General features: G+C 39.4%; 2 protein-coding genes across 4 annotated transcripts in view; one reads left to right on the forward strand and one right to left on the reverse strand.

Annotated features, from left to right (window-relative positions):
- The window catches only part of LOC111872119 (dedicator of cytokinesis protein 3), a 284561-nt gene that overhangs the window by 129136 nt on the left and 129551 nt on the right, over positions 1-25874 (forward strand). The gene's annotated exons all lie outside the window — the stretch shown is intronic.
- LOC111872117 (innexin inx3) overlaps positions 10024-25874 on the reverse strand; it is a 33049-nt gene continuing 17198 nt past the window's right edge. For both annotated transcript variants that reach the window (XM_023865694.2, XM_023865693.2), the window contains exons 2-7: positions 21069-21252; positions 19995-20209; positions 18793-19011; positions 17315-17480; positions 14168-14397; positions 10024-12473 (exon numbers count right to left, since the gene is read on the reverse strand). In XM_023865694.2, the coding sequence (XP_023721462.1) occupies positions 12282-12473; positions 14168-14397; positions 17315-17480; positions 18793-19011; positions 19995-20209; positions 21069-21231 (1185 nt within the window). In that variant the 5' untranslated portion in view covers positions 21232-21252 and the 3' untranslated portion in view covers positions 10024-12281. The remainder of the gene's footprint in view (positions 12474-14167; positions 14398-17314; positions 17481-18792; positions 19012-19994; positions 20210-21068; positions 21253-25874) is intronic.

Genomic DNA, 25874 nt, shown 5'->3' on the forward strand with positions numbered 1-25874 from the left:
ACTTACTTACTTACTTACTTACTCATGGAGCTGAGCCCATCTTGAGGAGCCGCCAATTCTGCAGCTACTCAAGAATTTCCCAGCATTTTATGGAACCCGAAGGTTCATTACCGTGTTCACAAGAGCCCTCCACTGGTCCCTATTCTGAGACAGATCTATCCAATCCATACCTTCCCATCCTATCTCTCTAAGATCCATTCTAATATTGTCCACCCACCTATGCCTTGGTCTTCCCAGTGGTTCTTTCTTTATGGCTTTCCCACCAATATCCTATATGCATTTCTTTTCTGCCCCATTCATGCTAAATGTCCTGCCCATGTCATCCGCCTTGACTTGATTATTCTAATTATACTTGGATAAGAGTACAAGTTATGAAGGTCCTCATTTCTCCAACTTGTCTGGCACTTCATCCCTCTTCGGTCCAAATATTTTCCTTAACACCCTGTTCTGTGTTCCGCCCTTAATGTCAGAGACCAAGTTTCACAGCCATACAGAACCACAGGCAAAATTATAGTTTTGTGTATTCTAATTTTTATGTTTTTGGACAGCAGACAAGAAGATAAAAGGTTCTGGAGTGAATGGTAGCAAGCATTACCCGAGTTCAATCTCCTCTTAATTTCCTCCTGAATCAGGTTTCGATCTGTTATCGTTGTACCCAAATATCTGAATTGTGCCACATTTTCAAAACATCTGTATCCTATTTTTAAGTCATGATTTTGCCCTGCATTTTGGTGACATGACACCAACATATACTTAGTTCTCTCTGTGTTTGCTTCTAGACCAACCTCTTTACTTGTGTCAATTAAAGTTTGTGTGTTTTTCTTTATGGTATCTACATTATCACCCAGTAGATTCACATCATCAGCTGATGCGTCCCGTTTAATTTCAGTCCCACCTGGTTTCCCTGGATCTTCCTAATGGCATATTCTAAAGAAAAGTTGAAAAGGAGTGGCGATAAAGCATCTCCTTGTTTTAGACCATTCTGGATAGTAACTTTATCAGACAAATGTTTACCTACACGGACTTTTATATACATTTCGTTTAAACACATTTTAATCAACCTAACTAGTTTCATGGGTATCCCAAACTCTATTAGAATGTTGTACTATTCTTCCCTCCTGACTGAATCATAGGCTTTCTTGAAGTCTATGAATAGCTGATGTACTGTCTCATCGTACTCCCATTTTTTCTCCAGTATCTGACGAATGCAAAAGATCTGATCTGTAGTTGATCTGTTACGTCGAAACCTACACTGATGATCCCCAGTAATTTCATCTATATATGGACTTAACCTTGAAACAAGAATACTGGACAAAAATTTATATGAAGTTGATAGCAGTGTAATCCCACGATAATTACTACAGTCAGTTTTATCACTCTTCTTGTGAACTGGTACAATAATGGGCTCCTTCCACTGATCAGGCAATTTTTCCTTATGCCAAATAGAAGTAATTAGATTGTGGATCTTAGAACACAATATTTCGCCTCCTGCTTGAATAAGTTGTGCCAGAATTTGATCACTACCTGGTGATTTATACCGTTTCAATTTTGCATTAGCACTTTCAACCTCAAAAGGGCTAGGATCAGGTATTAACCCCTCAGCTGTCTGGATTTCTGTCTGCCTAACAGCCCTGACCCTGTGTACATTCAATAACTGAGAGAAGTATTTTCTCCACCTATTCAAAATGTTGTGGGAATCTGCAAGCACATCACCACTCTCATCCTTCACTAAGTTACTGCTAGGCTGGTAACTCCTCTTAAAGCCATTTATTCCTGTATATAGATCTCTAATGTTCTTGTTCTTACTGTTCATTGCAAGCTCATCAATTTTGTCTTTCAGATATTCCTTCTTTTTGATCTTGAAATGCCTGCTGGTTTCACGTCTTATATTGTTCAGATTATCCCCATTTAACTCGCTTGGATCCTGTAATCACTGCAGTTCTGCTTCTTTCTTTGGTATGATAATTTTGAGCATCCTTCATCGAACCATGGCTTATGCTTCTTCAACTCATAATAACCTAGACTCTCTTTGTCAGAAATTTTGGTATTCTCTCTAATAGTTTCCCAAGCTTTATTAACATCCACCTCAGTTTCCAAGTTTTCCAAAGCCAATAAACCTATTTGAGATATCAACACAACACTGCTGTTTACCCTCTACCTCATTTAATTTCTTGGGATGAACCTCTCCATATGAACTCTGTGCGTTGTTTGTTTGCTCACTGCCAGTCTTTCCCTAACCTTTGCCACCACCAGGTAGTTGTCAGTATCACCATCTGCTGCCCTGAGTGATCGGACATCAAGTATATTTGAGTGCAGTCTCCTGTCTATCAAAATGTAGTCCATTTGATTGTGTATCTTCCCATCAGGAGATGTCCAAGTAAATTTATGGATGTTAGGATGCGGGAACATTGTACTTTTGACAGTAAGATTTTTTGTTGTGGCAAAGTTTACTACTCTAACTACATTATCGTTACTAATTTCATGCAAACTCTCATTCCCAATTGTTGGTTTGAAAATGTCTTCCCTCCCTACTTTGGCATTGAAATCTCCTAACAGAATTTTCATAGGGTACTTCGGAAATTTATCAAATACGTACATGTTCTAGTTCTTCATAGAATCTATTCTTTATGTCATCAGTTTTATCTTCTGTTGAGGTGTGAACATTCATAACAATGATATTACACCGGGGACCTTTTAGTATTATATATGATATCCATCTGACCTCCTGTACTCACGCTAAATCTAACTTATATTTTAAGATTTCTTCTGCCACTGCCCTGAGCGAACCTGCCCTATACAAACTTCGTACATTCCAAGTGCCAAATCTCATATCCATTTTCTTTAGCTTATGTCGTTTATCCAAGGTCCGAGGCTTTGTGTTCATTTTCGTAACATACTTTTTTTTTTGCCGTGAGTTCTTATACCTACGCCCAAGCGGCCTCTGTAGTCTAGAGGTAACGTTCCCACCTCATGACTCGTTGTACGCGGGTTCAAATACCCGGCGGAGGTCGTCGAAATTTTAAGGGCGGAAAAATTCAGGGAACAAGTCCTCCGGGAGGGACTTTAAGCCGTGGTTCCTGTGTCATAGCTTTACGGCACGTAAAAGAACCTCATATCTCCAAAGGAGGTCACTGAGCCAAATTGCGGACGTTTCCCGCCCAACAGCAGTCTCTAATACCTCTGGTAGATGGGGGAAGCATTATAGGTACCACTCAGCCAGTAGAGCCAGTCTCGCTGGCTGGGCGGGACTGATGGTAAGCACCAGTACCGGTAGAATATAGAGACTGGTAGAAATCATAGAGGGAAGCACAATGGACCAATACAGGTCTAAGTGCATGGAGAAAGCCACCCTCTCCAATAACTAACAAACTAACTATACCTACGCCCAACCCCCAAGCTGGAGGGCCACCTCTTGTCGGCTGTCCGCGACTGCTCATTCAATATATTCGCAGCTTCCCTCCAAAACTGGAGGGCGTCTCCTCCATCCGCAACCTGAGGACGCGCCATGCCGTGGTGACAGGGACCTACCTAACATGGAGTCCTACCCCACTAGCAATAAAAAAAATACTGTGCAGTTTGCAGTGGATCCAACACATGGTGGCATGGCATATAAATTTCTCATGTATGTGTTCATATAATGACAATTTTTATGGGGCAGTTGTCATATGTGGACATGACACACAGTACATAGTATATAATGTAACCTTGATACTTGATCTGTTGAGTTTCCAGTAGAGCCAACTCTTGCTAGCACAGCCATAGAAGTTGCTAATGTATGTCTTTGTATCATGAAATCATTTGCAAAGAAATTATCATATGTTGATGGGGCACATGACAGAAATTTGGTATCTCCTTTTAGGTATGAATATAGCAGTTCAGAGAAATTGCACCCTTAACTCAGTATTTTTGTCAGTATGACTTGTTGTCTGATATGCAATATGTATAACCATACATATGCTTGTGATCTTATAACTGTAACTGATTTACTTTGTTGTTGTGTTCCGAGGGTTATGTGGAGCTTTATTGCAATGTTTGCGGATATCACAGTGCAGTAAATTATATATTCGTTGGAACTGGCACTACTGTCCTGAATTTGATGCCTGTATAGAAAGGGAAGACAGGATTCATTGGTTCAGCCCTCACTTTTTTTTTGTTATATGAATAATTAAAAGGGGATTTGCAGATTTATGTGAATTTTATAGTTAATATGTGAGTCTTTGCAACATAGTTTCTGTCAGTTTATCATAAGCTGCAAGGCAAGCCTGGGGTCCATTCTGCCTTAGAATGACTCCTCCCAGCTGTTTATGTATTCTTTGTGTCTTGATATCCTACAGGTTCATGCTGCATGATTCTTTGGATTGCCCAATGATGTTCCATTTGTAGATTTTCATGCCATTAGCTTCTGTAGTGTTGTATTAGAATTCTTCTGAGATGTGAATAAAATGTTTTTACAAGGGTGAGGTACCAACCTTCTGCTCAGTTCCCAACATGGAGGACCAGGATTTTTAAGTGATTCTTCAAAACTGCCTCCAAAAGAAAATTGTGGTATTCCAAGACATGAATTACTTATTCAGATGCTTGACAGATGACATTTTCAAGCTATAAGACCCTCCTTTCCCCTCAGAGAGAAATGCTGCCTAAAATTCCCATGTGTTTTGGTCTGAAAGTACAACAGGATGACAGGCAAAATGCAATTAGTGTACAGTGAGTGTACAGTGTAACCTTTCTCAGAATTCTGTCTGATTGTTGTGATAACTTGCTTGCTGTAATCAGCTGAGCTGTGGTGTTATGAGGCCCCTGTGCTTATCTGGATTATTCACAGTCGGTCATGTTTATCTTCCACCTGTTTTTTAGTACCACATGTTCCATTGCACAGTCAATAAGTAGTCCATCTCACACCTGTCATAACACATGAGTACAGTACAAGAAGTTGTCATATGTTGTAGGTCTTAAAAAGCTTAGTTATGCCAGGTTTTAATATTTAGATTGATGTATTAACCTGGCGTTAATAAGGTGGAGTGTCACAGACTCCAACGATTTTAAATTGACTGTAACTTTTTAAGAACATGTGGCAATGAGTCATGCCTCAGTGTAGCTATCCCTCCCATCACCTGCTACTAGACTCCATAGAAAACACGCTGTTGCGCGCAAGCAAGTTTAGTGTGCAGACGTGTAAAATGTGCTGGGGTGCAGAAGACCCCATGTTACCAAAAGTATGACTATATTTGCTCCGAAACTTAAGTTGTTTTTATGTATATTCTACTAAAATATTATCGTTGCTGCTATGCCTTCTATATTCTTACATACCAACTATAAGCAAATACGTTTTTGTAAATATTTAGAGGGTATTTTGAGAATAATCTTTCTTTTACCATATGAGTTACTAGCAGGAAGAACAGAGGTTACGTCAATTTATAGATGATGCTTTGACAGTCGAGGATCCATTTAGCCGAGATAATGATATTGAAATTGATTTGGAATTAGTAACCATGAGTCTGATACAGAACAAGACTGTGAGGAAGAATCCACAAAGGGGGCCTCTTACTTGGCGAAGTATAGGAAACAAAATGGAGTAAAAGCAAGTTAGGATCTCAAATAAGAACTCGAGCACATAACATAAATAGACAAGCCCCTGGTGTTCTAGGCAACACAAAAAATGCAAGATCAGTTTTAGATTGCTGTGAGATATTTTTTCCTAATGACATGATAGATCTAATTTTGAAGAATACGGATGACGAAATAGAACGAAAGCAAGTAAATTACGCCAAAAATAATAGTGTTCAAAAGACTAATATGAGTGAAATAAAGGCTGTGGTTGGACTTTTAGGTTTAACTGATTTTTGTAAGTCTAGTCACCAGAATCTTCATAATCTATGGGCCATGATTGGTACCGGTGTTGAATAATTAGAAGCACAATGTCACTTTTTTTTATTTGTTTCATTCTGGTCTGTCACATTAACAATATTACAAATGATAAAACAATTCCGTCCAGTGTCTGTTGAAGCTTTTACTACTTCACCTCTTAGCACCCATAGACCATCATCGGAGGGGACATCAATAGTTGTAGAAACTACTATTACAAATATTGTATATTTATGTATTTTAAAAATCAAAACACCCAGTGTAATAGTAAAAGTAAAAAAATAAGTAAAGCTATCCCTGTAACAGGCCGTGAAGGCCTGAAACATTACCTTGACAATCGGCTCAAAGATGGCGGTAAGGTTGTCAGCCGGCCGCGCTTCACTCCCCAGGAAAATTATTTAATTCCTGGTACTCATTTATGTTAGAGGCCTAGTGCGGCCGGAAAGATTAGGTCAAGTGAAAAAAATCCCCATGACCTCATCGGGACTTGAACCCCCGACCTTTCGGCTTGTAGCATAGTACCTTAACCACTATGCTACTGCGTAAAATTGTATTGGTAGTTTAAAAAATTATTGATGTCCCCTCCGATGATGGTCTCTAGGGACCGAAACATGTTAGGGTGCTAAGAAGTGAAGTAGTAAAAGCTTCAACAGTCACACTGGACGGAATTGTTTTATCATTTGTAACAATGTCACTTGTTCGTTTCCGTTTTCTTCTTAGATGTCTGCGATTTGACGACCGAAGTAATAGAACTGATTGAAGATCTTATGACAAATTGGCTCAAATTAGAGATTTTTGATGATTTCAACGAAGTATGTGTGTCTTTATATTCTTTAGAAGAAAACGTAGTGATTGATGAAAAGTTAGAAGCGTTTCGTGGAAGATGCAGTTTCCGGAAGCACATTCGAAGCAAACCGGCAAAGTATGGCCTGAAAGTAGTACGTATTTGCTTTGGTTGATGCCAAGTCATTTTATACTTCTAAATTGGAAGTTTATGTTGGTGCACAATCTGAAGGCCCACACAAAGTTTCAAACACAACGTCTGAAGTTGTTACAAGGATGACTGCACCTATATCTGGATCAGGTCGCAATGTGACTTTACATAATTGGTTCACAAGATAACCATTGGCTAAATCCTTGTTAGAATATCATAAGTTAACTATGGTGAGAACAATCAAGAAAAATAAGAGAGAACTGTCACCTGAGTTGATCAATACCAAGCGAAGAAGCCCAATGACTACCATTTTTGGTTTTCAACCCATTTCATTTGTGCCCAAAAAAATATGATTTCACATTATGATGATAATGTAGTGAGAGAACATCTAAGCCAGAAATAATTCTGTTTTACAACCAAACCAAAGGTGGGGTTGATGTAGTCAATGTAATATCTGTGGGACCCCACCTTACCACTTTTGTTACATTTTCCCACCTCACGTGTGCCAGGTTAAAGATGGCAGGAGAAAAATGACAGATTATATTATTAATAATGTAAAGTTGAACTGACTGTTGTTTGGAGATGATCAAGTAAATATAGCAAAATCAGAATGTGACTTACAGATATCAGCATATTATTTGTTGTGCGAAATTTAGGGAGATTACAATGTTTAAAACGTTTACATTGAAAATAATATCAGTGGCCTTCTAAGAATCAAGAATAGAGGACAGTGATTTCCTTACTGAGGCGATTAGACATAAAACAAACAAGGATATAGAGAGTGCATTAGAAGTTTTTCAGAAATTAGTGACAAAATGGAACTCTTTCAAGGATACCCATTGTCAAAGTTGTACCAAAGGAAATATGTGTTCTTTTATATAGATCAGATATCTGTGCAGTAATGGGATGAAATGCATTCTGGACTTACAGACGAAAACATCAAAGATACAGTAAAACTTGGTTATAGCAACATCGGTTTCTGTGACACCTTGTCTATTGCGTCAAATATTCAATGTTACGAACTAATTCCTCATAAAGCAACTGTTTTTATACCTTGCTTAGTACGACATGCACAAATGCATCAACCTCGTATGTAACGTCATTTTCATTCCTGAATTTCTCTGATATCGTGGGAAAGTTCGATGTGTCTGCCCACCCTCACTTTCTCTACTTGCTGACGTGACTGTCCTGGAAGAATACGACCGCGGGCTGCAAGAGGAGCGTGGGTTTTATGCGAAAACAAGAGTGTGGGGTGGGACTGCGTGAATAGTGCAAGAGGACGCGGCAGGTTGTTAACTGCATTCCTTTCCTAGAATCTCGTCTAACAGGACCTCACATTGTCTACTTACCCTATAGTGTTCCTGCCTAAACCCAGAGAAGTGCAGTAGCGAAAACATGGCAATGAAAAGGAAAGTTTTAAGCATTGAAGAGAAAGTTAAAGTGATTCGTGAAATATTGTGTGTATTGTCAGTGAAAAGCGCCGTAATATGTCTTTGATATTACACATTTGGACAATTCCACGTTAATGTTACATTAGTCTGTACTTAACTACGTATTTCACTAAAAAATACAATATTTTAACTAAGTTTTTGGTAGATTTTTACGTGACTAACATAAGGCTACTGTGGAAGTGCCCATTTCGGTTATGACATTCGTTTATAACGATACTATTTTTAGGTCCCTTTGATGACGTTATAACCAAGTTCTACTGTATTTGTATTAGAGAGGAATATGGTTATTAGTAATACAGGATGTATGTTACTACAGAAATTAATGCTATCAACATTTTTAAAGATTGGAAGAAAATTGTATCCCAAAAATTTTGAATTGTGTTCCATGAAGAAAAAGGAATATTGGAAGATTTATAAAAAGGGTTGAAAAATTGTAATGACAGTGAAGTTAACATAAAGAACATGAAGACTGGACAGTTGAAACAAAAGTTTCACGCTTTCTTGTGCTGTATTGTTTTGTTTCCCAAGTAATAGTGACTTTTAAACATTTGCAATAACATTTGCTGTTCAGTATTCAGTTACCAACAGTGAAATTTGTGTGCTGGGATGCTGAATATGTGTTTTATGTGTCCTGCCCAGGACTTAGGTCTGGTGCTCTAGGAACTTCACTATTATGTTGCCAGCTCACCATCTCCTGTAAATATAGTAATGAGGTGGACTCTTTTGTATAAGCATTCTTCATAGGCTGCAGTAGGAGTAAAATCACTATAGGGACATATTCAGGGTAGTACAGAATATTATAGAACATATAAAGGGATAATGAAGTAGCATACATGTATGACGCGTAGGTCTTCTTGGCCCTTGCACCGCGACCTACAGTGGTCTATTGTGCTTAAGTATCATACTTACTATATTGTTAGCGGCCTCCGTAGTCTAGAGGTAACATTCCCACCTCATGACTCGTAGTACGCGGGTTCAAAAACCCGGCGGAGGTCGTGGAATTTTTAAGGGCGGAAAAATTCAGGGAACAAGTCCTCCGGGAGGGACTTTAAGCCGTGGGTCCCGTGTCGTAGATTTACGGCACGTAAAAGAACCTCATGTCTCTAGGAGACCTCTGAGCAAAATTAGGCAACATTTCCTGCCCAAGTAGTTTCCAATTCCTCCGGTAGATGGGGGATGTATTAGGTACCACTGCCAGAGGAGGGGGGACCTCTCTGACAGAAAGGGACTAACTATTAGATACCACTGCCAGAGGAGGTTGGAACCTTGCTGGCAGAAAGGGGCTGATAGTAAGCACCAGTACTGGTAGGGTATGGAGACAGTAGAAATTAAAGGGGGACACACAGTGGACCACTGACCAGTCTAAGTGCATGGGGAAACCCACCCCCTCAATACGGAATACGGAATACTATATTGTTAGTTGCTGCGCCTTTTTTACATATTTATTCAGTTAAGTAATTTGATATATTAAACAGGAATTTCTAGTGTATAATGATGCATTTCTAACTTATCATGTAACACAGCCACATTCAGAGAAAATTTCAGCACTGAGTAGTCATTTACACCGTTCTATCATTCATATTTTCTCCTGCATATCCACATCATTTACGAAAAATGAGAACTTCAGAATCACAGCAATTCAGGGTATACAGGGTTAGGATTGAACGAGTCTTCTTGCAACATGTGACAAGTTTAAAAATGTACTAATGACAAACAGTCTGCAAATAGCATTGTGGTTATCATCATAAAATTGTGCAGTCAATCGTGACACAGTGATAAGTGAAAGAACTTTATTCAGATATAATAAAGCTGTAACAGGGTGGGGATTACTGTTAAAAAAATACTACATTTCAGTTAGAAGGTGGATTTATTTAAAGTATGCCAACGGCTGGTGGTGGAGCTGTATTCCATGCTCACAATCTGAAAAATTATAATAGAAGTGCATGCATGGAAAAATAAAGTGGTTCTTGGAGAAATACTTGTAAAATAGTGGCTCAGGATAGGATCCAGTGGTAAATTTTTATGAATGATGATGATGAACCTTCAGGTTGATTCCTTAAAAGCTGGGAAATTTTACCAGTTGCATGACTGTCAACTTATGAAGTTAATTCAAGATGTCTGTAATTAGTATCGTTTATGTATATTTGAGATTACCACATGCAGATACACAACAGCTCTCAATCAGGATTCCATAGAGGAACAGCACCTATGTGTTAGAACTGTAATCTAACATAAAAGCAACTAACTGTCACTTTGCACAAAAATAACATCCACAAGTCATGATTAAATTAAACACTGCTGTCATCACATTGTTCATTAACGTGAATTTTAATGTGGCAGCTCATGGCTACATATTCAATCATGGTCATCTGTACCATAATAAATATGAAAATGAGCATTTTACAGTATGTTCCTCTCTGAAAAAGATTTCTAATACTGAGCTGGAACTTAAGTGAATTCTTATTCTACTATTCTAGATATAGGGAATGAAATTCCAGCCTCGTGTAAAAAAATATTGTAATACATATAAATCAGAACCCAAAACTACACACTTTACATACTGCCCTTGAATATGTCACATCCAGTGTTACCATTTTATTTGAAACATTCATTTCTTGTTCCTCCATCATCCATATTCATATATACCAAATTAAACACAATACAAGTAACATTGCTGTTAAGTAAGGAAGATTTATGACTGGACAGGCTGAATTAACGTTCACATTGAGACACTCATTTAAATACAGAATATAAAGAGTTTAAAAAAACTCAAGTTCTTAAAATGTCTGTTGAAAAAAGTAGACAGTGTGACAGAATGAACTACATTCTTAAAATAATATGATGTTCTGTCATGTTAAAATGACACAAGTGACTCATTAAGCCAATAATTCTTGTAGAGCATATCACTGCTTTATTTATGCCAGAACATCAGATTATATAATGTGACATGTAAAACCATCTTTAAACAAAACTGATAATAGAACTCTCTGATTTCACTGGTATTTGTAGCAATGTTCTGGCATCAAGCACTGCAATATCCCCCAGTCCCCAGTGTTTCTGACAAAACTGCCACATCACATAAATCAGGTGGCAGGGATATTAGCATACTTGCCAATCAGCTACTGATGACTGAACTATGTGATTAGTATATTCAAAGCAGCACATATATGCCAAAGCCTTACAAGAACCAGTTATGAATAGGGCAACGTAATACTGACCAGAAATGAGACAAAACTGACAATAATTGTTTTGAGCCTAAACAGTTCTCTTTATTTGGAATGTTATAGGAATGACAGTTCAGTGAAACTACACTCTTCTTGCTTATAATATACATTACTTAACTACCTATTTTATGTTGATGAAAAGGCAACCCTCAACAATTCGTTGTCAAAAACCTGCAATAACTAACCTAACAAATCATTCATAAGCTAGTAGGCAATAGCAGTCAAAACATGTGAATATTATAATAAACTGATATTCATCATTATACTAATACGATTACTCTAATTTAGCCATTATGTGAGCTACAGATAACTCATATTTTGGAGGATGTATGGAATTTCCTTCAAACCTTGAAGTTATATTCTTAAATTATTCATGTTAACTGTTAACACTTTCACTGTTTGAAACACAACCCCAGTAATACATGAAATTCCAGCCTTTGAGGACAATTCCAGAGAGTGACACTAGCCCACAACTGCTGGTGCTAGTTCACACTATTAAAGTAAGTAACAAGTATTTATTTGCAGAATTACAGAATTTGGGGTATACTTAGTATGAAGTGCAAGTATGTAAGAATTATCAGAAAATACGGAAGCCTGTGGTTTTCAGATAGAAACACACCATCAGTCTCCTCTTGGTGTTTGAACATTCATTGTTTTTTAACTGTGTTGAGGAATCCTGATGTGCTGCTCTGAGAACATCTGAAGCCATATATATATGCATATAAAGATGCACTCCAGAAATGTCCATTTTGTCTGTTTTATTTCTTATACTTGTCAGTCACTGGAATTTTCCTCAAAGCTCAGGAGGTGCTAGGCTTCTGTCTCTTTAGGGAACTTTTCCTTTGAAGGGTATATAGGAGACATCTCCATGGTAGACGGTGCTGTAGGAACATTGTTATGCATGTAGTCATTCAGTCTACGACTTAGTTCATCCAGTATCTCGCCAAACACTACCATGTTCATATTTTGCCCCAGTAAGTGGAGCAACAGGAAGTCTCCAACCTGTAACATACAAAATTATATATAAAACATGATGGAACACATTTCTTATGGCAGTTCTCTCCTTTTATGCTTTCAGTATTCTCACTATAATCAGAGATAGCATTAGTAGCCCAAGTTATATGAGTGAGTTTTCTTTGCTGTCATGACACTTGTGTGGTCTCAAAATAGTGATTTAATTCAGTTGGCTGCAAATTTTTATTCACTGTCTGAATTTCTGTATTCTAAAACTGATATAGGTGAATATTCAACCATCAACAACTTTCTTGATTTTCCATACTGTCTGATGTTCTATCAACTGTGCTTCAAGGATTAGCTGATGTCCATTTTGCCATGAATGGTGAACTAGTAAAGAATATGAACAGATTATTTATTTTAGGGTGGTAACTTGTAATTCATTTCAGAAGAAGGAATTAAGGTATGCCTTAAGTATGGATGACCTTCCAAACTGAAAGTAGATACAGTCAACTCTCGATTATCCGGGATAATGGTGGCGATGAAAATCACGATCAATCAAAAACTGGGTTAAGACAAATTTTATTAAAATTAGTACTGTAATACTGTACCTTCATAATACTCTAGGCCTACCTGCATTTAAATTTATTCAACCTCATTTTTATGTCATCTCATGGCCTATTTAATACTTTTTTTTACATTACACTGAAGTATGAATTAGTTATTTCAATCACAGTCTTCAACAACATCCAACACTTTTTACGAATATTCACACTTAACACTTAAAAAAATTTAATATTGTCGTTTACTTTTTCACGGCATTTTCCTTTTTCTGTTGAATACTTAACACAACACGCTTCCTTTTACAGACTGACATTTTGCTAACGCACTTGAAGATCAATACAAAGATACTAACTGGGGCGATGTATCTGTCACTTTCCACAAATCCTTGCATTCTTTCACCCCTACCCTAAAACATTGTGTTAGCATAATGTGACCAAAGAATGCAGAGCTCGGTTCACACTAGTGCGAAAATAGTGTCACAACTCGCCATGTGAAACAAAAGTGAATAAAGATTAAACAACATATAAGCCTCAAAAAAGCCTCAGTAGCCCCGGTTAAGCCGCAAACCAGTTAATCCGCACCCGGATAATCTAGAGTTGACTGTATACGGTCATTGTATTTGATAAAAACGTTAAAATAATGGCATCCATGTATGAAGTTTTCAGTGAAAGAATCGGGAATATTGTAATTACTAAATAAATTAAATCCTTAGAATGGAATAAATATTATGTAAAAACCAAACGTTATTACTGTAAAATGATATTTTACAACCTAATTCATTTATGGACATTTGAACCTTGCTTAAATCTGAGGACCAACATCCATGACTACAACTGATTAAAACATGCAGTTTTTTTGATAGGAGAAATTCATTTATTTTTTATATAATGTCCAATACTGGCTCACTTCAATTCCTCGAAGCTTGGAATATAATCTGTGAAGGTTATGTGGCAACTGGATGAAGAAAGGATAAAATATTCTGTGACTGGTTATGACATCATGAGGCATCACTGGCAGTTACTGTGTTAAGTGGATCCAGGTTCAGTGCTGATGCTTGTATTTATAGATGTATACCTTTCTCATGGATGCAGTTTATAATTTTAGAACACTATGAAGTGCTGATGATCATGCACAGAGGAACTGGACTGTGACAGTGTAATGTCAGTGTAAACACTCACCTGTGTCTTGTCTACAACTGCTGATACTCCCGCTGGGGTACCAAATCTGAAGCGTCTCTTCAGTATGGTCTCACGTATGGATGGAAGCACCACAATAACAGTGCTGTACAGCAGGGCAAGGCCAGACAGCACAGACAGAAAGATGAACCAGAACCACAGGAAGATGTAGATCTTCTCATTCAGTATGTTAAGGGCCAGGACACACAACGTATCATGCTTCTGAATTGTGCCTGTGAACAATACATATATGAATAGATGTTCCCTTTTCTTCTTCCATACTGATATATAATACAGGGGCACCTTTTCAAGCAATATAGATATAAAAAATATCAAGCCTACTTCATGACTGACCCTACATTAATTATAAAGTGTGTACGAGAAAGATGGAAAATGCAGTAGTGTTGCTCTGCATAATCTCGACTTATATCAAACAAACATTTATCTTACTGTGCAAATGTAGCGACGTGCTTATAAAACTGATACATCTTGAAATCCAAAGAAATTGTCATTAATTTGTGATTCTATAATTCCGACTCCATTTCATAATTTTAAGACTTCAGATATTTGTTATGTATTAATATCAACAGATCAATTACATGCCACTAGGGCAAGCTCTAAACAACTGAGCTAATGGGCCTGTGTAGATACCATAAAGAAAAGTAAAGAGGTTCCTCTACAAGTAAACACAGAGAAAACTAAGTATACAAGGGTTGGATAAAAAGTAGTGGCAACACCTCTATAGTTCTCAAATGACTTTATTACCTGAGGTAAACACACTTACATTCCTTCAATATAATCGCCCCTCATGTGTAGCACCTTCTGCCAAATTTGTGGAAGACGTTGTACACCATCAGTGCGTCCACTTCTGTCGATGTCCAGCAGTGACCGCCCTACAGCATGAATAATCTCTCTTGTGTTGTAACATGTCCCTCACAGGGGTTCTTTCATTTGGCAAAGATATCATAATCGCACGGACTCATATCGGGTGAGTATGGGACATGTTGCAGTATCTCCCATCGCCAGCGGTGAAGGAGATCGTTGACAGTGTCAGCAGTATGAGCCCTTGCATTGTCATGAAGGATGATGGGGTTCATTGCCAACAAGTCTCGTCGCTTTCTCCTGAGTGCTGGACGAAGATGATTACAGAGGAAATTGTAGTAGCAGGCAGCGTTTACTGTCTGTCGTTGAGGTACAGTGTGGTGCAGTATCACTCCATCAGTGTCATATGCCACAATCAACACTGCCTTCACATCACTCTGTGTAGGGCGCACTTTCTTTGGATGAGGAGAGCCAGGATGCTTCCATTCATTTGATTGTCGCTTCAAGTGCGGTTTTTATGAGTGAGCCCAAGTTTCGTCCATATTGACGATCCTTCCAAGGAAGTCCTCACCTTCCTTCTGGTACTGGTCCAACAACAAGTCCTGTGCAATTGCATAACGTTGCCATTGTTGCACCTCGGACACTGTATGGGGTATCCAACATGCTGCAGTTTTGCGGTATCCAAGAATATCGTGCAGAATGTGGAGCACAGTTTTGTGACATACGCCTACCTCAATAGCTAACTCCCAGACAGCCCATTGATGATTGACATCCAGCAAAAAGGAAGAAGCTGAATTGTGTGGTTGTCAACATAGGGGCGTCCTAAACGAGGGCTGTCCTGAATGGCATCCCTTCCTTCACAAAACAATTTCACCCATTGTGCCACTGTGTGATATGGCAAAGCAGCATCAACACATGCTTCTCGCAGGCCCTGATAACAATTTTGTGCACTACGACCTCATGCAACTTCAATTTTTATCCAGGAGTGTTGTTCTTGTTTTATAAACATGTTGTTAGGGTGCTTGAACTGGGCTCCTGCACTTGAAGATGATGCACAATGCAACTCCATGAAACACAACCAGAGCCACTCACTGCACTACTTCAACTGAACTTCTGCTGTCAGCTACAGATGGCGGTAGTGCCACCTGAAGCACATCTTTCATGGTACAGTAGTGTTGCCACTACTTTTTATCCAGCCCTTGTATGTTGCTGTCTCATCACCAAAATGCAGGGCAAAATCATGACATAAAAGATAGGAAACAGATGTTTTGAAAATGTGGCACAGTTCAGATATTTGGGAACAATGATAACAGATCGAAACCTAATTCAGGAGGAAATTATGAGGAGATTGAACTTGGGTAATGCTTGCTACCATTCAGTCCAGAACCTTTTGCCTTCTCATCTACTGTCCAAAAACATAAGAATTAGAATATACAGAACTATAATTTTGCCTGTGGTTCTGCATGGTTGTGAAACTTGGTCTCTGACATTAAGGTAGGAACACAGACTGAGGGTGTTTGAAAACAGGGTGTTGGAGGAGAATATTTCGACCAAAGAGGGATAGGAGGTTGGAGAAAACTGCACAATGAGGAGTTTGATAACTTGTACTCTTCCCCAAGTGAAATTAGAATGATCAAGTCGAGGAGGATAAGGTTGGTGGGACATGTAGCATGAATGGGGGAGACGAGGAATGCGTATAGGATATTGGTGGGAAAGCTAGAAGGAAAGAGACCACTGGGAAGACTAAGGCATAGGTAGGTGGACAATATTAAAATAGATCTTAGAAAGAGAGAATAGGATGGGATGGTATGGATGGGAATGATTTGGCTCAGGATAGGGACCAGTGGAGGGCTCTTGTGAACATGGTAATGAACCTTCGGGTTCCATAAAATGCTGGGAAATTCTTGAGTAGCTGCATAATTGGTGGCTCCTCCACAAGGGCTCAGCTCCGTGAGTGAGTAAGTAAGAAAGATCAATTAAGTTCCAGTGCCCTCATGAAGACTGTATCTACAAAACAAGGGCAAGTTACAATTTTGTGTCTCAACATGATGATGCAGTGATGTATAAATATTACGTTTATGTGCAGAATAAGCTGGTCTTATCTCCACATTTAAAGTGTTATAAAGTCACAAAATTTAAGGAAACCAGAAAAGTAATGGCTACTAAGAAGTCTAAATGCCTGTCCGGCTGATACATAAAGAAATCAGACATTTGGTGAATATGTATAAAGCACCATATGAATGTAAACTAACATATGCAATACAAAGGAATCGCAAAATTAGACAAGGTGTGCCAGATTATATTACAACTACATGAAAATTTTTATACCTGAAGGACCAAATTTATGGAAGGTGCATTTGGTCACACGAGGGAAGACAGCAATCATAGGATCTGTCCGATTCTCTTGGTTCAAGCCCGAGTATCTTACTACGTCTGTTCCATACTTCAAGAATGCCCCTCCGAGGAACACATCCACAAAAAATATGTTACCAACCTGTGTAAGAACCATTTTCATTAGAAATAACATTATCCCAGTAATAAGAGGTGGATCATCATCTCATACTAACCGGGTGCAGTCATGTTCATGCCAACATAAGGGAACCTATGTTCAGTAGATATGCTTACGTTGCAATAGCTGGATCATATAGAAAGTAACTCTTTCCTAGTCATATTTTTCCAACTTTCCTGACACTTCCATGATTGATTTCTGTAGCACATTTAAGTGCATTAATGGAATCTTCTCTGCTCTGATAAGTGCTTGCTGGCACTCCCCAGTGCAATTTATGTTGGCTGCGTGACAAATCATATAATGAGCAATCTGGTGTAGAAGCAGGGCCTTACACTTGTTTTTGGAGGTATCAGGTTTGGCTGGATGAGGCTGTTCATAGTTTTGCTTAGCCGCTCCAGGAAAATGCTACACTGGCACTTCAATTATGCCACCATGACTGCTTCCTTCCTTCCAAATCATTTCTAATCCATTAATCATCAATCATCCTGTCATTCAACACTACACAGTCTTGAGGTGTTGCCAGTGTAAGTTTCCATATACTTGTCATTAATCATGTGCAAATGATGTTGAGGTCCTGAATGACAGACGAGGAGGAATGCAGCAAGTAATAATTTTAGTCTAGTCTCAAATATGGCCCTAGTGCAGTCAGACCACCAACTCTTTGGCTTATTTCTATAGTGTACTTTAGTGTAATGGAGATGTTACATTCAATCTAGAATGAAGGCACTCTTTATATAATACCCAGCTCTAAAGGATAATCATCAATTTCATAAGTCATTGTTGCTGATATACTATTTACATTTAAATAAATACAAGAACATCATTAAGGGTATCCAGTTTGTAATAGTTAATAAATAGTTATGAATCCCAACATGTTTCAGCCTTGTTTGGCTGATCCTTACATAATTTTATGTAAATTATGTAAAGTTTCTCTTACCATTGGGCATCCCTCAAGATGGCAGAGTGAGGGTGAAATGTGTTAAGTTTCACAAACAAAACAAACAAAACAAACAAACTTCATGTTTTGCGGTTGGCAAGCGAACTATACTGACCGAGCAACCGCCGCTTGTTGGCAAAGTTAGTGCCAACTTTTGCGGATAGAGGGTGTCACGTAGTCAGAGCCCCACAGCTGTTAATCTTGGTTTTCTAGGCCAGATTTAAGGTTCACAATTATTTATTAATTAAGAACTGGATATGCTTGACAGTATTCTTGCATTTATTCGAAGATGGTAATCACTGCTTCTGTTTCCAAATCCAGTAAAGCTTTCTTAACTCCAGGGCAAATTACAAAACTTACAACGTTGATGAAATTGAGAGCCTCACACATGAAATATCCAGCAGCATAGGTGTTGTGTAGATGTAGCGTATCCAGCATGTACTGAACTAGTCTGCTCTGGCGATCTCGTCTGTCATCCTTGGTACAAATCATGGACCCTCGCATGCCATCACTGATCATTCGAACCTTGCCTTCTTCCCAGTTCTTCCAGATCCAATGTGGTACGTAAAACAGAAGGCCCTGCAACACAGGATACTTTTAAATTTGAAGGAAGATGAGGATCTTAGTGCCTGTATCATTTATTCTGCATTGTTTTATTAATGCTTCCTGGTGCTCAGGTTTTAGGAAAAGAGCTATGAGCATATAAACTCAATGGGACTAGTACAGATTGTGTATGGTATCAGGCTTTGATAATAGTTGTTCTGATTGATAGGAATTTGATTGCAGTAGCTCAGGATCATGTCTGGTATCAGACTTTGGGTTTCGTAGTTATAAAGTTATTAGTTTGATTGTTTTGAGTTAGATGGCACTAGCTCAGGATCATGTCTGGTATCAGATTTTCATATAATGATATTGAACCTTTATGTTCTATAGCTGTCAAACTGACTACTTGACTGGTTATTAATCTGATGGCATTAACTCAGAATCATGCGTGGTGTCAGGTTTTGATACTAGCTGTGTTGAACCGTTACTGTGCTGTTGCCGTTAAGCTGATTATTTGGACTTGGTATAAATTCTCTAGCACTAGCTCAGGATCATTTCACATCAGGTTTTGACATTCATTGCACTGAACGTTTGGGTGCCACTGCTATAGTTACTGAGACTGTTATGAAGTTTATGGAACTAGCTGCAGACTATGTCTCATATAAGGTTTCAGTATTAGTTGTGATTTGAGTTCTGTTACTACCGAATTGCACAGTTACTGCGATTATTAAACATAGGAGCAGTCAGAATCATCCATATGTATTGCTTTCAAAACAGAGGCTATCTGTGTGAACCTAGCGGCAAATCCTTTGGTTTCTCCAGCCTGAGAAAGGAACCATCTTTATTGCTTAGGCCTTTACCTGAGGACAGAGACAGAATCCAGTTTCGGAAATTTTGCGTCTTGAATAAAGAACGAGACTATGCATACTGTCCAAAAACTCAATAATTGTATTAATATAGCGTCAGAAACTTTCAGATCTTATATAAAATTTCTCGTAGATTATTCCCTGAATGCTTACCTGGAAGAACAGCATGAAGGGAACCCACTGATAGTAGGAGTGATACCGAGTTTCATTTTCACCTTCAACATAGGTCCCTACTCCAGGATGGGCTACATGGGTTCCTACAGGCTTGCCTTGTTGATGTGGTAGCGTGAATGTGGAGGTGATCCAGCAGTATGTGTTGATTACATGCCCAGGGAGGGAACTATCTGCAATGCAGCTGATGGGGTCACCTGCAAGCAGCAGCAGTTGTCTCACTGACAATGAAGGGGAAAACCAGTAGACAGTTGCGAAATTAATACATATTCTTTACATTAAATAATACCAGTGATAATGTAAAGTTGCCTCTGTGCCTAAGCTGCATGATATGAAAGCTATATGGATATGGGGCGAAGTTCTACCTACTTTTCACAGAGCTCTAGATGCAGATGAGTGGTGAGCTTCATGAACAAAGTTTGTTACTTCCAAGAAAAGAGACCCTATTACTCATTGCAAAGGAGGCTGAGTAGGCACCAAGCTGATCTACATACAATGATGAACAGAACAGAAAACTGTTCCTCTGTCATGAATCAAATCATGATCATTCAGCTCATGTGAATGAAAATGAAATTTCCATCATATGCTTACTGTAGATCTCCCACACAAGATTTAACTGAAACTGAAACAAGGATTGACAGGCACCATCGCTCCACTGTGTTCACTTCTAACAAGCGAGAAAGAAGCCCTGCCTCTTGTAATCTTGCTTCTGCAGCCCACATATATCTTGATGTCTAAGTGTCCATAGTAAGTGCATGCTGACCATTTTAACAGTTGTAGGGCAGTACCTCTCAAATCCAATTAAAGGTGAAATTCCATACCAGGAACAGTAGGACTATTCAATAATTAGAATTTTCTATAAAAGACACTAACCAACTGTTCATTCAGCAGTTGAGTGTGTTCATACAAGCAACAGATGGTTAACTGACCAATTAGAATATTTCTGTAAGAAAATTATACATGTAATTTATTCAGCATTTAGAACATATCATACAAAGAAAAAAATGGTTCACTCGCAAATTATCTTTCATATGAAATAACAGTGTGTTCACTCACCTATCAAACTGTTCGTAGTGCACAGGATACAGCAAACAAACAATATTGCAGATGTGATGCGATAATGTAATCTGAACACCATGTTGTCTATCACAGCCTTGTCTATTAGGAATCGTACTTTGACAAATCCAGCAACTGACGATAGAAGATTAAATACTGCCATCTTGTTACTGGTGGATTCTCACTGTAAGAGAAGACAAGAAATGTCAGCATTATCCGATACTTGGGCAGCACCATAGCTCAAGCAGTTAGTCGCTGGCTTCCCATTGTGGCAGCCCGGGTTCGATGCTGGGTCTGGTCAAGTGGGATTTGTGGTGGACAAAGTGATGCTGGGGCAGGTTTTCTCCAAGTACTTCGGTTTCCCCTGCCAATCTTAATTCCACCAATTCTTCCACAATCATACTCACCTATCAACTAGGGCTAGTACAATAGGCCAGAAATGGCCGCGGTACAAGGGACTTAGTCCCACCCCACTAGTAAAAAAAATTATCCCATACTGGTATGTAATAGTACATATGGGGAAATAAATAAATATACATGCACACAATTTCACATGTGACTAGACTAGACACTGATAGTTGGATTTATTGAATGCTTATAACTTGTAACTACATATAATTACAACACATTCACAAATCTACAGACATTAAAAATCACCACCACAAACACTAAGTCTTCACTGGTCGCTTCTTGATAGCGGCGTCTAACACTGCAACTGAAGACCAGCTCCAACCTGTGAGAAACTCGGTCAAATTTATGTTATGACCAACAGTCAGTCAGCAAGACTGTCTTGGTGTCAAGCCCACTCTGGGACCCATGGCAAGACTTTTGTTACTGTCAGACAGTTACAGGTTTGTTGATGTGGGGTGCCCTCTCTGACTAGAGAAGGTCTGTTGTTTATTCATACAATTGCTGCTGGCCATGCCAGCACAGTCATTCTCACGTCCAAACCCAATGGAACTCATGACCTTATTTTACTGTCTCAGATTTGAGACTCCCCAAACCTGGAAGGACAGGTCCCTGTATTTATATCCCCAGGCACTGGGTTCCCTTTTCGTCACCTCCTACGACTTGTAGGGCTACAGTGGAGGTATTAGAACCCACCTCCACACAGGCACCTGACTTAAGTGTCCAGAGTTAAGTATGACTGGTGGTTGAGCACCAGTCAGTTTGTCATAGTGCTAAGACCCCTGAGGTTCATGATGAGAATTTTCTTTTGGGGAGCAACTGAATGCTTGCGGGCATAGACCTTATGTAAATCCTCTCTGAAGGGACTATCGTTTGTCGCCTATTATGAACAGGATTGGCCTTTGCCAAATGTATGTATTGCACATGTAGCATGTTATAGAAAATTCTTCTTGTTGCACAGTGAATAAGTTTTCTGTCAGTCCAGACTTTGGAAAGCAGATCATTCTTATTTTATTTATCTTATGCTACAATGGAAGCTTAATCACTTGAACGGTTGTAAGCTTGACCACTGCCAAGTTTAAGCCTCTAATGTTTTCTATGTTTGGCTTCTCCTTGTCCTATACTGCGATCATGTTCATGCTCTTGATTTTATATACCTTCTGCTTGTTGCCTACACAGTTTTGTTATATAATCGCATATATATGGAAGGTTGAAAGCCGCGTGAAAATCGCGGACCACTGTGCACCTCGAAAAATTTCCAATGGTGTGGAGAACCTTGTTTGCAGGCACTTCAAATTTAAGAGGCAGATGTCTGCCCCAGATTCCCACAAGCCCCTTAAGTCAAAGTCAAAATTACTTTACGAGTGGCGGTTACCGCCATGCAGTTTGTCTTGGCGTCAAGCCCCTTGAGACTTATGACCAGATATATTTTTAATTGAACCCTTGCAGTCACAGTCCTTGTGTAACACCCTCTGTGACAAGTTTGTCTCTTATGAATATGGTTGACTTTTCGTCAAGTGCACGTACCATTGCCTAGCAATGGGCGTCTCTTCTGGCTCCACTGTTCCGTCTTTCAGGTGTCATGTCACAATATAATTGTGAAGTTCTGTTGGTGATTGTATAGGATAGGTCTATTTATGCTATTATACCAATTTAATTCCAGTACTTATTGAACATAAACATTGCAGATTCTGCAGATTAGGTATATAATACATGTGTGGAAAAATAAATATTACATGGTGAACGATGTCAGATGTTTGTGGGGTAACTTCATGATAGTTCGTACACAGATAAGTTAGCAGTGTGCTACTGTCACGATTTTTGGGGTGTGACTATAGACGGGGTTTGGACTGGTGACTCGATTTATTGATCACTTTAACACACACACTCTCTCTCACTCTCTCTCTCTCTCTATATATATATATATACATATATACGTGGTGCAATCCAAAAGTTCCCGAAATATATTAATAAAAAATTAAAAACACTCTCTCTCTCTNTGGGGGAGAGAATGAAGTCGCATGGAGCTAAGTCTGGCGAGTTCGGTGGGTGGGGAACAACTGCCATCTTGTTTTTAGCCAAAAATTCCTGCGCAATGTAAGCCGTATGTGGTCGTGCGTTGTCATGGTGGAGTACCCAGCCGTTCGTGCGCCACTTCTCTGGACGTTTTCTCCACATGTTCTCCCTCAAACGCCTTAGAACATCGCGATAGAACCCTTAATTGACTGTCTGACCAGGAGGGACGAACTCCTTATGAACAATCCCGTCAATATCAAAAAACAGATCAACATGGACTTAATGTTGCTCTTGACTTGTCGAGCTTTTTTTGTGCCGAGGTGAAGAAGGGCTCTTCCATTGCGACGATTGCTGCTTGCTTTCGTCACCAGCGACAACCTTCGAAAGAAAGTTTGGATCCTCTTGAAGCTGTTGCTGAAGTTTCCTGCAGACTTCCAAGCGATGCTGCTTCTGTTCATTTTGCAGCAGTCGTAGCACAAACTTCGCCGCAATCCCCCTCATGTTCAGTTCCTCTGACAAAATTCGTTGACATGTACCATAACTTAGTCCCAAGGTGCTACAGAGCTCTTGGATGGTCAGTCTACGGATCTTTCAGAATCAGATCCCTAACTTTTGCGACATTTTCTGGTGTTTTGCCCGTTGACGGCCGTCCCGAACGATCGTCATCATCAGTCAGTGTTCGGTCATTTTTAAAACGCTTATACCATTTGTAAGTTTGTGTCTGGCCTAAACTATTTTCACCAGAAGCTTGGTTCAACATTTGGTGCGTTTCTGCAGCGGTTTTCCCAAGTTTGGAACAAAACTTTATACAGACACGCTGCTCTCTCAGGCCAGCCATCGCAAAACCGCAAACTCATGGAAACACAACAATGGAAATACGTTCACCAACAATACACCAACCACTCAACTCAACGCCGCTTGCCACACTGATTCAAGAAGGGTGTGTGTGGAGACACCTAGCGGTATTTCAATGTACTCATAACTCGCGTACTGAAATGCGACGTAGGGATAAAAAAAATCCTGAACAGTTTTAATATTTAATATTTATCAATATATATGATGAACATATATTTTAGTTATTTTAGTATGAAGACGGCAAGGCATGCAGTGAAATAGTTTAACGTAAATCAAAAAGCACCTGAAGATTGCACCTTTGTGCCGAAACATGTAGTGCGGGAGTGAAGAGTGAAGTGGATGAGTGTATGCACTGTAAGACGGCTGGAATAAATCATGGACATACTCATAACCATTCACGCGCAAAATTCAAATTTCGTAAACTTCTGGATTGCCCCACGTATATATACTGTTACAGTCTCCAATAGTCGTTGCCTGGTACGAGACCTTACCGATGGGGATCCACTGGTTAACATTCCACACCTGAACTCACTCAGCCTGAGTCTGAGTCTTATATTACGACTGACGGTCAGTCTGTCCTGGAATAAAGAACCCGTCTGGGGCTTACGACCAGATTTTTATTACTGTCAGACAGTTGCGGGTTTGTTGATGTGGGTCGCTGTCTCTGACAAGAGGACGGGTCTGTCGTTAAAACTACTCCTGGTCCTCGCCAGCGCGGTCATTTTCGGGTCCGAGTTCTACGGGACTCGTGACCATATTTTACTGTCTCAGATTCGAGACGTCCCTTTCCGTCCTCTTCTACGACTCGCAGGGTTACGGTGAAGGTATTCGACCCCGCCTCCACACGGTAGACACTCAGCCGGCAAGGATTCCTCTCTATACAGACTCGGGGCGGACCCAACAGAAAACACCGCCTCTAACATCCCTCCATTGCTGTTACGGGCGGATGCCTAGCAATAGTTCGGATATTGTTGACGTGTCTGCCGGCCGTTACCAAGCAACGAATGTTCCTTTTCGTGATTGTTGCATAGCAACGGTACTACACGTTAAAATACCTTCGCCTGAGTCAGTCTTCTTCATACAAATGAGATGATTTTCCTTTCCGAAACACAAAACTGCTGACTGCGTTGCCATAAAGACTGCAGTGTCCACATAGCATCCTGCACAATAAATACCGGGGGTTTCTTCCCTGGGAATAAAGCGACCATCTAATATCGAGGTCGAGAATGGTGGAGTTATATGTCCACTTTCACAGACGTTTTCATGGCGTAGTGCTTAATTAATTAATTAATTACACGCAGGGACAACTTCACCTTTTTAACATCGCCGCATCATAACTTAAGCACTGAACCGAATTTGCAGTCTGCATCATTCGACTTTCTCATACCAGCTTCTAGTACAATAAATGAAAATAGTAATTAGGTTATTAGGAACCTTAAGCTTTAAACTGTCCGTGAAACATCGACAAAATATTATGATATTATTAGTAATATTTAATATCGCTGCTCGCAGATTGAATTGGGGGTG

The sequence above is a fragment of the Cryptotermes secundus genome, unplaced genomic scaffold (genome assembly GCF_002891405.2).
Source record: "Cryptotermes secundus unplaced genomic scaffold, Csec_1.0 scaffold461, whole genome shotgun sequence".
NCBI lineage: Eukaryota > Metazoa > Arthropoda > Insecta > Blattodea > Kalotermitidae > Cryptotermes > Cryptotermes secundus.